The 15,059-nt window shown below is 36.7% G+C and overlaps 1 protein-coding gene and 1 long non-coding RNA gene across 2 annotated transcripts; one reads left to right on the top strand and one right to left on the bottom strand.

Moving 5' to 3' along the window:
* Window positions 1-1,536: 1,536 nt before the first annotated feature.
* LOC139995627 (uncharacterized) lies at window positions 1,537-2,010 on the bottom strand. The gene is made up of 2 exons (XR_011802020.1): window positions 1,918-2,010; window positions 1,537-1,837 (listed from the first exon to the last, which is right to left on the bottom strand). It is a non-coding gene; the product is annotated as an uncharacterized lncRNA (long non-coding RNA).
* Window positions 2,011-9,022: 7,012 nt separating this feature from the next.
* Window positions 9,023-15,033, top strand: LOC139995700 (uncharacterized). The gene is made up of 4 exons (XM_072019401.1): window positions 9,023-9,131; window positions 9,334-10,584; window positions 10,683-10,921; window positions 11,039-15,033. The coding sequence occupies exons 1-4, from the start codon at window positions 9,125-9,127 to the stop codon at window positions 14,516-14,518; spliced, it is 4,977 nt and encodes a 1,658-aa protein (XP_071875502.1). The 5' UTR covers window positions 9,023-9,124; the 3' UTR covers window positions 14,519-15,033.
* The last annotated feature ends 26 nt before the right edge of the window (window positions 15,034-15,059 follow it).

Here is a 15,059-nt window from a genome sequence, read left to right as displayed (position 1 = left end):
GCGGCGGTCGTTCAGCGTTCAACTCTTACGTATTTTTCATCCGACAACTGCACTGACAGAGATGTATTGTATATATACTATATACTATACTATACTATATGTATATATACTGTGGCTCAAAAATATTCTGCCGGAACTTGTTTATTTTTGGTTTATATAGAATATAATTCGATTATGAAACTATTACGGATAAAAATATGTATAGTCTATCGATCCGTTGATTTATCATTGATTTGTTATACGCTTCGATAGTATTCGCGTTCAATGATATTCCAAATCGAGTACAGTACATAGCAGAGCGTAAATATTTAACGGTAACGTGAATGTATAGAAGAGGCATTAAATCGATCCGAAGAAACGACTATGGATTTACGCGCGAACTGGCTCCGAAATGTCCGATCCCTCTGGTCGATCGTCTCGCTTGCTAAAAATCTATTTTTGCGACGGGGAATCGCTGCAATTTGCCGCTAACGAGCTCGTGAAATTGCGAATCGCCTTGCAGTCGCACGGAGAACGAACGGTTGCTCATGGATATCTCTTGTTAGAAAATTTATAGATATTAGATGCGCTTTAATAGTTTTGGCGAATGATTATTTTCAAATGAATATTCAAACCAAGAGTGACTAAAAAATAATGTAAATTGATATGGAATAAAATTGCTCTTTTCCGTTTAAATATCTTTTTTCTTTCTTAAAAGACCATACGAGACTCTCTGACGATCAGATAGCTCGATTTTTAGCAATTCTTCCAATCTTTCTAACGTTTGGCGCTGACATTTGTTCTCGATTGGCGGGATAATTAGAAAGTAGATAAGCGTAAATAAGTAAAGAACGACGCTATAGGTACGATGATATACGAATGATTTTTTCTTTTTGAGGTCAGATAAGAGTATGGAGGCGACACTTTCGATAAAATTCTCTTTAACAAAACTTGGAAATCGTCCGATACGGAATGTTGTATTTACTATCGATGCTGATACTCGATTAACATACGGATTATCGTTAATTAAATCTTCGAGATGAATGTAAGTATGATATAATATAAAATAGCGCAGAATAATTTTCGTTTCTATCTGCTAATCAGTTAAAATATGTAAATTTCCTTCCGAGGAGAAATCATACGAGTCTCTTTGATATTTTCAATCAGCTCCTTTTCAACATTTCGAAACTCTCTGTCATAAATAACGATAGGTTTTATTCTTTTACTACAATAAATTGTCCAACTAGTGAAATCTGTTATTAGACGTACTAGTTGTGAACGAGTTTCAAAAACATATTTTCCGTCTCTAATATTTATCACTGTTAATTTATAAGTTTCTTCTGCGAGTACTAGTAGCACTTTCACTGTTTTCAACTTTCTTCATTCTCGCATGATTGGCTTGAATAATTGACGTTACATTTTATACTGACAATATTATCGAATTACAAATACTAATTACCTGTATGACTGTTGTCATATATATATATATGTAATATATTTATTAGCATGATAATCGATATAAGATATTTATATTGCGAAAGAATTTACAATACAATATTATAGGCAAAAAAATCATTTGGATAATATATTCAAGCGATTATATGTTTTACATTTTACATACGTAATTAGACGTTAGAAAAATACTTTCACTGTTATTATCATTTTTACGATCCGAATATTAATTATCACGTGGCTGCAGCTATTAACGCACACACTGCAATCATAAAACACGGATATTTGCAACGTACAAATATTAAACACGTCCAGGTTTTTATGTATTCAGAAAACAAAGGAACGCCATTAAAAATATTTATGCATATTTATCTTTCACCGTATATATTCTTAAATAAACCACCGTCTACAAACATTATATTTAATTAACATTAAAAATATTCATGCATATTTATCTTTCACCTTATATATTCTTAAATAAACCACCGTCTACAAACATTATATTTAATTAACGTAGTCACGAAGATAAGTCACTTATGATATACAAATCAATTTAAAACAGCAAAATTATGAAAATTCGCCCGGTGTTATTTTAGAATGTAAGAATAAATTAACAAATACATTTACAGAATCCTGTATTCTGGGTCAGCGTTTTTCTTGCAATTGATAAGTATCTGAAATAATGAAAGAGAAAAATATTTGAACGTCTCTTATAGGAAACACGATAGCGTATACCAATTTTTTTATTATACTCCAATTACCACAAATCTCAATTTCCTTAAAAATCTAACGTTTAAACGTTCGTTCGAAGCGTATACATTACTGCGATGCAAATGTGACTCTATTAACACCGATTAAGTTGACATACAGCTTGCATCATAATATCCTGGTGCGCGGCTATGCAAGTGGCTTGATTGTTGCAAGTTTGTTGACGACCACCGCGTTAATCTAAGAAACAAGTCGATTAGCGATTCCGTATAAACGTACATATATAGCTGGCGAATCGAATAATGGACGTGGAGGATAATAAGATGTGGAAGATAACAACGGTACACTCGCTTGTTCGTATCCTTTTGCATTTCAGTAGTATTTATTGCGAATGTTCTTTTTCCAATTTCCTTGTTACGTTACCGTGCACGATAGACACGTTGCTGTCATTTATTACATTAAAGTTGAAGCTAAAAGAAATAAAGGTAGTCAGATTTTCAGTTCGCTAAGTACATATTTTTTGAAATTATTAAACAAATAAAATTGAATATCCGCTTTTGAAATTATGTATTTCGCAATTGCTTGGTTCCGAGAACAGAGAATACTCGTAGTAAATTAATCGTAACAAAAGTTTAATGACCCGCGAAGTTGAAAAATCCACCTAAGTAGGATGCGAGTTAATGTAATAACGCTCGAATAACCACTGTTTAAATGTCGTCGTAATCTCCGTCAAATTGTTTAGTGCAAATTGACGTATTACGTTCTCCTTTCCGAAACACTGGACTGGCCAGAAAAATGAGAGAAAAATCGCGACACTCCCGTTGTCTTCTTAGAATGAACTGTACATTGAACTTTAGATTCTACGCACAATCGTTTCTTGTGTAATGTTTCGATGTACGATGACGTATGTAAATTTTCTTTTATTTCTCGCCGTAACTTCTTCCTTATATCATTGATAACCTTTATGTGTTCTTATAAATAGATGTTATTTGATTAATACATGTATAGCGAGCAATCAGAGTATATGTTACGTTGCAGTAATGACGATTTCTTCTTAAGGAAACGAATTAAAGATCGATTACTCGCAGAACGCAGTGATTCCTACGCAATGTTCGTTTACTTGTGGAAATTCATTGTAGCATTTATTTTTTTATTTTTTTATTTGCTTAACAGATAACACCCTTTGAGAAAGTTGATGCGCTAGCAAACGAGTAAATATAATACACGCAGGAAATGAACACAAAGTTAAAAAAGATCGCGTAACAATGATTTTGTACGGCAACGTTGATTTCGCGTGGAATATCGAATAATACCTGAGATTGCTGAACGTGATCATTTAATATTTTAGAAATAAACGATCAGTCGGATATGACTGGCCTGCGTTGTTTAGAGGTAGCAAGCTGCGGCAAACTCAGAATCGTATTGTAATCGTAGACAATTTTCAGGATTGGCTTATGAATTTTATAGAAAATGAAACGCAGAATGTTGTCCAACTGTTTAGCCATGATATTTGATACTGAGATCGGACCTTAATTAACGTTGTTGGATTTGTGTGATAGTAGGAGAGCAGACAGAGGGGAGAGAAAGATTGAAGATAATCCATGGAATCTTGGACGTGATAAAGTGGTAGGACTTAAAAGATACAGAGAATAGACCATCGTCGTCCGATCGATCGTTAATGACCGAATCGCTTATTATACCGAAGACATCACCAACTTCAATACGTAGTTCGAATAAATGAAGCGTATTTTTACAGTAGACGAAGAGGAGCATCAGGACGCTTGTGTACCGACTGAAAGAATGAGGCAAGACAGTCAGGTATGTCAGAGGTGCTCGAAGGTACGAGATTATTAAAGGTACGATTATTTGCACGACTCCAGAAAGATTTAAAATTACGAGGTATTAACTTTTCTATCGAGTTAATGCAAAAAGTCCTGCACTTTACCGACAAAGCTTTGCTATCTGTGCGAAGTTTAAAAAAGACAAGGTAATCGCTGTAGGCGTTGCATCGCTTAACAGAACGATGAGTCAGCTTTTACTCTTTATCATAGCGATGATTTCTTTAGAGAGTCGCCTGGGGTAGGTGGTATTGCAGCGATGATTGCAGTGGTATGAAGGTGTCAACCACATATTTGAGACGATATCAAGGTCACACGGAGTAGCATCCCAGTGGATAAAACAGAAATAACTGTTAATAAGGTGATAACGTTCTCAAATGATTTCCACTTTGTTCGAATGATTGGCAGGAAAAGCAGATAAATTGTTCTCGATAAGTTAACGGACTCGAGTTCTTTTTGGCAAAATTCGCCTAAAAATCTGACCCGAGCTTCGCAAATTTCGACCCGATGATGGCTAGAACGTTATCAATCTGCCCGGAAGAAGTTAAAGCGTCTACGCTTACGCTGATAAGGTGGACATACGGTACAAACCAGTACAATCGGTTTCCAGCGAAAGAACGAGCACTGTGTGCGACATACAAGAGAAATGCGAGGCAATCGCACTGCCACGAGAGACAGTCGGATCGACTACATGCGTAGAACAACCCTTACATATTTTTCACACCATGTCGAGTTTTAGAAGCATCCCGAATTTGAGAAAATATCGAACAATACTTTCGATGAAATTCAAATATAATAATAACGAGTGTAATTACGACAGAGACGCTATAAACACGTCGTTATACGTTTTATTCGTATTTACGCCCTATAAACTTGACATGTACCAAAATCCATTGCTCGGTCAAGACGATCGCTGGCTGTACAAGTATAATTAGTGGGACTCGCGATAATCCTAAGGAACTGTCATAAAATTTAGCATTTTCACTTTATCGTTAAGGCCATTAATTGCTGCAAAACATCTTTCAGGTTGAAAAATTCATTAAGAATTAAGAAATTCATTGTTATTGTTCGATCCGGCAAAACACGGGATAAGTGAATTTTTCCCAAGCGATCGTTGATGGGGCGACTAGCACCCATCGCTAGTTCCGTATAAATACTTCCGTCACAGAACGTAACTTACGTGCTATCATCCCTTCGAACAGAATAAGTCTTAACTTGTTGATCACTCTTCACCTTATATTCTTCGAGGAAATGTCGATGGAATAAAGAGTATATTTAAGTTCTTAAGTCAGTGTTATAATTATTCATCCATCCCTATTATCTTAATCGAAATAGGGTATCGGCTGATTCGTGACGTCGATCATCGTATCGTAACGAGAATTTACGATTCTCGTTGGCGCGTTGTACTGTGAACAACCCGCGAAGCGGTAGAACATATGGTTTTTTGTTAAATATGTACTAAATATGTTTTATTTTATTCCCGCTATTATTTTATTTATTTTTATTTATTTATTTAATTCCCCGTTAATTATATCCCCATTTTGAAATGTTCTACACAAGCTGATAATCAATATCGACCGTCTATTCATCCAAAGGTATCCTTAACAGCGACTTGAAGAACTAGTAATAGAAATGAACTTTGTAACTTTGTAACGTTTATATTGATTTTATTCCCACTATTATTTTATTTATTTTTATTTATTTATTTAATCCCCATTAATTATATCCCCATTTTGAAATGTTCTACACAAGCTGATAATCAATATTAACCGCCTATTCATCCAAAGGTATCCTTAACAGCGACTTGAAGAACTGGTAATAGAAATGAACTTTGTAACTTTATAACGTTTATATTGATTTTATTCCCACTATTATTTTATTTATTTTTATTTATTTATTTAATCCCCATTAATTATATCCCCATTTTGAAATGTTCTACACAAGCTGATAATCAATATTAACCGCCTATTCATCCAAAAGTATCCTTAACAGCGACTTGAAGAGCTGGTAATAGAAATGAACTTTGTAACTTTATAACGTTTATATTGATTCATATTAACCTCTAATCAAAAAGGTTTGAGGTCCTCCGCTTAATAGCCTCGTTAACCCAATTTACACGAAAGAAGAGTGTAGAGACGCGAAGATTAAAGGAACCATGAAGAAAGAATTTATAAGAACACTGTACTCGTATGATGCTAGTAAAAGAATGGTGTTCCGGAAATGAATTCAAGTGGTTTAATTCCTTCAGCAATTGCGTAAAAGCTGTTTGTGACACATCATCACAGACGACTGAAAATACGTGCTTTTATCTTGTATAATTCTTAGAAACGATCGCATAAAAGAAAAAAGCGAATCTATAGTTCAGTTTTACAATTTTATCTTATTTTAATATTACTCTATCTTTTGATCCCGTTCATTAATGGTACTTCATTAAGTACCGAACTGTAATATAATACGGTATACTTACGTATCACAAATAGATAACGTGTATCATCATATTAGAGAAAGAGAGAGAGATTAGATATATGCTCCAAATAATTTTTAAAAACACAATTGAATCTGTAAAACCTAAGAAAATCACTATTTCGTCCATTAAATATTATAACTGATACTATATTTTAAGTATCTCGTATACTTCTGCATCTGATGTACAATTAACTCTTCTGTAAATGCACAAACATCCACAGTCCAATTATCACCTTTTACTAGAAAATTAAAAAATGTAAAAGTTAGTTTTAGTCGAAGCTTCGTATGCAATTTAACCAACGGTAAAATAATTTCCTCGAATGCACAAGATGATATAATTAAACGGAAGATTTATGCACTAAAATAGACGAGTGCCCTGAATGAAATAGTTCTTTTATTTTACTCTTAACGTCGTACCATATCTCTCGTAGCACGATGACCCGACAGAATGTTCGTTGACTTTCGCTACGAAGAAAGGGTCTGTCCATGAAGATTTTATTCCCAGTCGTAGTATTTTTTCCCTATTTTTTAAGCATCTTTCCACATAATACCGTAGCAACATGACTTTTTCCTGCTTAACTGGGAATTCCGTTGCAATTTCACAGTTATCGATATCTGGCTTGCTGCAAATGTAAAATCGAAAACAACGACCAACAGAAGAGTATTAATTTAAAGCCCCGCTAATGATGACGTATTAATAAACGTCGTGCCTCCATTGCTTATCCTCGTCTCGTCGCCTTCGATGAGAAACGAGAGAAATTACTCGTGGAAGATACCATTTCCCTTTGAATGAAAGGTACCGCTTTAAGAAACTTTTAAAGTAGATATTTTTTAGCTGAAAAATTCGAATAAACAATTTCTAATTACTTCCTGTTCTATACATTTATATTTGATACAAAAGTTCTCCACTGTTGTAATTTCCTAGACGCTACTAATTACTGTAATTTACGTCTTGGTGTTTATTAAAGGAAGAGAGCGATAGAAAAATCTAAGAGAAAAAAAGGCATACGCTAATCTCTTTAAAGTAGTCAGGTAACAGGGGTCTTACCTCGAAACACAGGAAGCTACTGATACGCCTTATCGATATCAGCTACGCTGGAGAACCAACAATGAGGGGCCTCTGGGGTAATTTCCATCGTTAGTAGCTTTGAAAATTAGTATAGGAAAACCGGTGAATGACCTATTATCTTACTGGATATCGGGTTCGAGACACTGCAAAATATTCTCCATTACTTTCAAGAATTTTATCCACAAAATCTGCACCCTTTCTCGAAATAACGCGATTGTTACAAAAATTCTGTTTATTGCGTTAATGCGTACAACCTGATAGCTCGTAAACCCAGTTTTGGTTGATAAAACGTCTCTTGCCATTGGTCCGGAGTTCGTTTAAATCGCACGAAAGTAAACGCGTCTCGTGCTATACCAAGATACGAACTGTACACGAATCGAGAACGAAAGTGCTGAGACAGAGAGATATGGGACACGACTCTACTAGCCTACTTTTACCAGCCTCAATTTCACTAACCTACATCTGCAGCCCACGACCAACTTGAGAGTTTCGTTTCGTTTCGTTTTCACTTTCGCTGACCGCAACAGTCGTCCTGACCCGACCCAACCGAGATTTCTATTAACCTAGCACACGCTTACCGAACAGATCTCTCTCTATCGCACCGAGGAAACTAGAGTGTCCTGGGTCAGGATCACGTTCACTTTCGCCGCTCGAACGCTCTCTACTACGGCCACTTTCGATTTCTGTCACTTTCGACTCTGCTCTCACAGCTCGTTTGTTAACACTTTGACGATGGGCTTAAACATAGCTAATTTTAGTTTTAATTTAAAGATAGTATAATTTTCCTCGAAGGAATCGACGGATCTTGTAGGAAATAACGTTGATTCACGTTGGTCGATGTTCGATTTATTTGGAGTCTCGTATCTTGTATTCGTTTCTTGTATTTTGATGCTGAAATTAATTTTAGGGAACAATACACAGCATAACAGCGATTATAACTCTTAGATTTCATAAATATTGTAATTTAGATAAAAATCAGTGGAGCATCGTGTAACCGTGAAACGTTCTCCTCCTTCGACGCCTGTATTATTGCAACCTGTCAATATCTCCGAATAAATACATCGACCTATAGTCTTCTCACGTGTGTACCTAATAAACAATCACTGATAAAAAAACGAACGCAGTCCTTTTAGTTGTAAATCGTGTATCTTCAAATTATTACAAAATTGAATATCTCGGAATTAAGTTTAATTAAATTTTACAGTTAATAATATTTCATGGTATCTTCTATCATAGACGATGGCATTTTTTAATCGAGTTTGATTGAAAATAATAAAATTATGTGTTATATTTATAACACAGAGATTCGAGTGTGATTGCCACATCATCACGATAAATCGTATTTGATTTACCATTCCAGGAATCGGCGCGCAAGTTACGTATGAAGGATTTCGGATACCTTCTTTTTTAACGCATAACGATTGTTTACGGTACGGCAAAGTATTACATGAGAAATGAGATGAATCATCGTAATAATAGCCATAAATTTCACGTGATAAGAAAAATTTATCTGGCGGCGACCGTATAAAAGGACCTCGAAAAATGTAGCCTATCAGTAAAGAAAGAGTGTCAACGTGTCGTCGAGAATTGTATCTAATAAAAGTTTCAAAAAATGAAAGGTAACGCTGAGAAATTAAGTATTATTCGAATGGGTGAAAAAAGTATCCTAAATTAATTAGAAATTTACTTTTATATCTATCAGACTTCAAAATTATTCTTCTATTCGATAGACAGAGTTAACAAAAATTAGCTTCTTTTGTTTAAAAAAAATAATATCGTCCAAAGTATCGCTAAAAAATAATGTTTTCTTACGATCGACAGCCATCATCAATATCCTCCTCGTCTCTTCAATCGTTTATGTCTATGGCGCTCCTTTCGACAAATCAGAATGGCTTTCCGCGATCAGAAAGCTGAAAAGAGAACGAAACCTCGAGGAAGAAAATCCACTCGCGTGGCTGCACGATTCGAATATAGAAAAAAGCGCGTCGAACTTTGACTATCTGCAATGGCTTTTTCGAAACTCGAAACATCGTGACGCGAAACACGGCAATAAAAATCATGAAAAACATTCCATTCCCTTAAACCTACTACGTACAAAAAGTAAGTCTGATTCATCGGACAGATCCGATTCCGAACAAAGCAAACTGATCTTATTTAGGAAGAAGGACATCCGACGGAAAAATTCAAACGAGGAAGAATCTACGGAGAAAAAGTCCAGCGAACTGAGTATTCGTAAAAGGAACTCCGACGAAGAATATTCTCACGAACAAGACTCTCATAAGCGGAAATCTGATGGAAATCGTCGTCGTAAAAAGGATCATCGTGAAAAAAGTTCTTCCGAATCGAGGAGTTTAACGGACGAAAGCGATTCCTCCGACTCGAGTTCTGTCAGTTCCTCTGATAAATCTAATAAGAAACACCAGAAACGCCGTGAATCTAATTCCACAGATAGAAAAAAGAAAGATGATTGGCAGGGAAATGACAGTGATAAAAGTTCAAGTTCCAGTTCTTCGTCAGAGTCTAGCAGCGATTCGTCTTCTAGCGAAGAAGATTTCAAGGAATATTTAAAAAAATCATTAAATGAAAAGAACAACTACAAAGAAATAAAACATATACTTAAACATTATAAAACGAACGTTCAATACAGGAAACTGTACGAATGGAACAAACGTAGGTATTTGGAATGGAAGAGAAAGATAGACTTGAAGAAGAAAATAATAAAAGCAAAGAAAAATTTACATAAAGATAAATTAATGAGCATTTGTAATATATTAGAAGATAGCGATCAGCATGAAGATCAGATAAGGAAATGTCTAAGAGATTATTTATCTACGAAAGATGAATTTAATTTTGTAACAGATCTATCGTTGATTCATCTCCTATCGTCTGACGAGAATAAAGTTAATAAGTCTGTAGAGATAGAAAATGAAAGTGGTTTTGAAGTAAGAGTTTTAATTGAAGATAATTCACAACCTGGCGAAGACTCGAAACAAGCTAAAACTGTGATTAAGACGATTGATAAAGTAATCAATGGCGGAGGAATTTGGAAAGAAACAGAAACTGTTAACGCGGGTAACGTTTATATTTATATACATAATTGACGTATTATTATTATTAATTATTATTAATGTATCATATGCTCGGAATAAAATTAATCATTTTAATTTTATAAACAGATGATGAACAAGAAGCTGTTAACGGAGACAATGGTTCCGACAAGGAAGAAAAATTACCCGGTAAAGACAAAACAAACACAGCTGAAGCAACTGGTAACGGACAAGCAACAAACTCTACTTTTCGACAACATAAAGTTATTTCACCGGGTGGACCGGGAGTGGTGATAGAATCTGGTTCAAACTCAGGATCAGTTGTAGTTGAAGGAGGAATTAGTGTTTCGGGCAACACCGAGGTAATAAAACAAGCTTAGTAATAATGGTAAATAGACTTTTAGTGATAACGATAAGCAGGTACCTTCACAATACACCATAATAAATACGTGACTAAGTAACGATGATTTTCTCCACAGACAGGAAACGCAAACGCTGGGAATTCCAAGGATGCTGCGAACGAACCAGGGGACTCAAATGCTCGTGAATCTGCAACGTCAAAATCCCAAAAGACAACTTCTCAATCAGCTTCACAAAGCGAAGCTTCTAGAGAATCGGAAAATCAACGTACAACCGAACCTCCCAGTTCTAAATCAGAAATAGCTATTAATGACGCTCCAGTCAGCAATGATCGTGCTACGGTTAGACCAAGTAACTCTTTAGGTGAGAGTTCACCATCTAGCGGTGGTGCCAGCGGATCGGAGGATTCGGATATTAACGAATCATCGACTGTGGCATCTCGACAAACAACTTTAGTGGCTCGACAAACAGCGTCACGAGGTCAACAGGCAACTTCTCAATTAGCTTCACAAACTGGGGCCTTAGAAAATGAGCAGACAACTGAAACTTCTAGCTCCAAATCGGAAACAGTTGTCAGTGATAATTCAGCCAACGATGATAATAATACGGATGAACCAAACGACGCTTCGGATAAGAGCACAGCAACCAGCAGTGACACAAGTGAATCGAAAAAATCAACTTCGCAAACTGGACCGCCGTCTGGAGCATCAAACTACGCTTCAAACGAAGAATCTACCACTAATGCTGGTGAATCGGGAGATTCGAGTATTAGTCGATCAGCGACATCGGTATATCGAACAAAAGATTCTGAAGCAACACGAAAACAACAGGCTATCGAATCGTCAACTGTCAAACCAGTTAACAATGGCAGCGTCACGGCCGAAACAGGTAACGGTACACATAACGGTGAAACATCCACCGATACCAACAAACAGGCAGATGCTAGTGCTAGCGAGTCTAGTATATCGAGGAATGAAGAAACACGAACGTCTACGACTCGGAGCGTAGATTCTTGGACCACGATGACATCATTGCTGGAAACTTCAAGTACCAAATCAGAAACTACTACTACCAATGGTAGCGTCAATGTTTTGAGTAACGTAGATGACAGTGGTAAACGTACTGACAGTGCAGATGCACAAACAGATTCAAATACCAGTGAATCTTCAACATCGAAGGCTAAAGAAACGACATCGCCTGCTTCTCAAACAGAAAATTCCGAAGCATCGACTTTGAAGCTGAAAACTACTCCTAGCGATGATAGCGCTGGTGTATCGAATAATGTAGATATTACAACTGGTACAAACGATGTTTCAAATAATAGTGGAAGATCCACTGGCAGTAAGGGCGATCGTGCTACAGCGTCGAATGACGAGCAAACAACATCATCTTCGCAACCTGAAACTTCTAACGTTACAGATGGACAGCAGGAGATCGAAACATCGAATCAGGAGTCGGAAATAACTCGTGCGATTAGCAGTGGTAATGATACGAGTACAAACAGTTCCAATGAGCAAACGAAACCAAGTGCCAGCGAGTCTTCAACGTCAGATACAGAAGCAGCTTCTGTTTCTCAAACTGGAGGAAGTTCTGGTGCGACACAAACGATACAGGTGACTGAAACATGGAACTCCGGATCAGAAACGACGAGTAATGCGGAAAATACAAATGACGCAAATGGTACTTTGGACAATAGCGGAAGATCGACTAGCAGTTCTAATCGACAAACAGATTCAAACGATGATGGATCCATCGCAGCATCCCAAAGCGAAGAAACAACAGCGGCTAGTTCTCAAGCCAATGATTCAACTGTAACAGGAGAAGAACAAGGCAGTGAAACATCAAGTACACAAGCGGAAATTAATCTTAGTAACGACAGTGCCAACGCTATTACCGTTACTGGCAAAAATCCCAATGTTATCACTGTGACTAATGACAGTGCCAACACAAGTTCGGACAGCGATAATTTAATCGCGAGTACTAGTCGACAAACAGATTCAGATGCTCAAACAACAAATTCGAACGATAGTAAGTCTGCCACGATAAGCGCACAGAGAATATCTTCCTCTCAAACTGACGAATCTATCGTAAGTGGAACAGAACGATCGACTGAAACAGCGGATACTCGGACAGTTTCTACCGTCGAATCTTCTAGCAAATTAGATGGCTCGAACATTACGATTATTGTTATTAATGGTACAGAGAACAATGGAACATTTGCCAGCGTTGATAGCGAAACAGCAAATTCTAACAGCAGTGAATCGGTAACCGCAAGAGGAGAAAGCGAAACTTCTACCGATTCAGATGAAGAACTTGCAACTGAAGAATCGTCTTTAAAGCCAGGAACTACCCAAACTGATCATAACATTAATACATCGAGCAACATAGGTGAAACAACTGAAACGGAGACAACTCCAAGTAACGAAGAAACGTCTACCGATGAAAGTAATGGGCAAACAGACTCGACTGTTACCGAATCCACGACTGTAGAAAACGCACGAACATCGGCATCTTCCTCTCGAACTGAAACGTCCAGTGGTCAATCCGAAACGGAACAGTCGGCTGAAGCATCCGGTGCTCGAACTGAAACGGTTGCTACCGATGAACCTATCGATACATCAAGCGATTTGAGCATGATTGTTGTTAACGATGATACAGATAGCGAAACATCAACCGCTGCTAATAGTGGAACATCAAGAAGCACCAATAGCGAAACAACGGAGTCCAGCGCTAGTGAATCAACAGATTCAGCTGCTAATGAATCGACGACAGCAGGAGGTGAAATAAATACATCTTCTCCGAGAAGTGAAACTTCTACTGCGGCAGGTACAGAAGTTGCAACTGAAGAATCATCTTCGGTATCAGAAACAACGATAGCTGATAGTAACGTTAATGCATCGAGCAGTAATCGCGTGGTAACAGGTGGAACAGACGCTACTGTAAATAACGAAGAAACGTCCACCGACGAAAATGATGGGCAGACAGATTCGAGCGCTATTGAATCCACAACTTTGAAAAGCGCACGAACAACTTTGTCTCCCTCCCAAACTGAAGAGTCTAGCGTATCTGAAACAGAACAATCGACTGAAACGTGGAGCGTTCAGTCCAAAAGAGTTCCTACTAGTAATAGTATCGATAATATGTATAGTAATAGTAGTACTAGCAGTGGTATTTCGGAGATTAACGAAAAATCAACGACCAGTGTCAGCAAAATAGATTCAAGTCCTAGCGAAGCTACAACTTCGGAAAATACTCAAACAGAACCATCCATCGTCCAAACTACCGATACCGTTACAAAAGTAGCATCAACGACTGAATTGCAAACTCTGCAACTAGAAATCATTCTTACTGATGTCAATGGCACTGTATCGGATTCTTACATAGTTGTACTTGATAAAAACAGTGACAATGCAGACAGTATCTTGAATATTATTAACAGATTACCTAACAGTAGCAGCAAACAAATAAATTCAAGAGTTAATAAGTCTGCCACGTTAGGAGATGCGGAAATATATAACACACTCGCTTCAGAAGCAGTCCCATCGGTTCAACCAAATGCCAATGCAAAACCGGAATCTCCTATAGTAGGAATAAATTAGAAATGATTAGTAAAGGTGAAGAACTATGTACGTCGATACCGACGTGTGGTAAAATTGTATTATTATTCGTTAAAAATTACTTGGTATCTCTCGTCGAATAATTTACTAATTAACAATATCGGTGAATCGATAAAAAACTAGTTACAGGTTACAGACTTGCCTTTTGTAATTTCATGATTTTACGTACAATTATCCTCGAACAGGGTAATCAGATAATTTCTAATTTGAAGATTTATTTGTAGGTTTCTTTTGTTTTATTATCAAACTTGTTCCTTGTGTAAGAGAGTCAACTTGTGGATTATGCGAAACATCTATTGGTAGGTACTAATAATTTATATAAATACATAGAGAGGTCTAAGAGATAAAAGGAATTTACTAACGTTTTTAACTGGTAACTTGTGACTTGCAAAATTTCTCTAATAATATTGGCTGAACTCTGTGCAAAAGATCCCTGATAGAATGACATAAACATTCCCTAAACGTTGACTTCTATTTTTAATAATACAGAACCATTAAAAGAAAAGAGTATACCGTTAACTGT

Source organism: Bombus fervidus, chromosome 16, assembly GCF_041682495.2.
Source record: "Bombus fervidus isolate BK054 chromosome 16, iyBomFerv1, whole genome shotgun sequence".
Taxonomy (NCBI): domain Eukaryota; kingdom Metazoa; phylum Arthropoda; class Insecta; order Hymenoptera; family Apidae; genus Bombus; species Bombus fervidus.
This window is presented reverse-complemented; position numbering and strand designations above follow the sequence as displayed.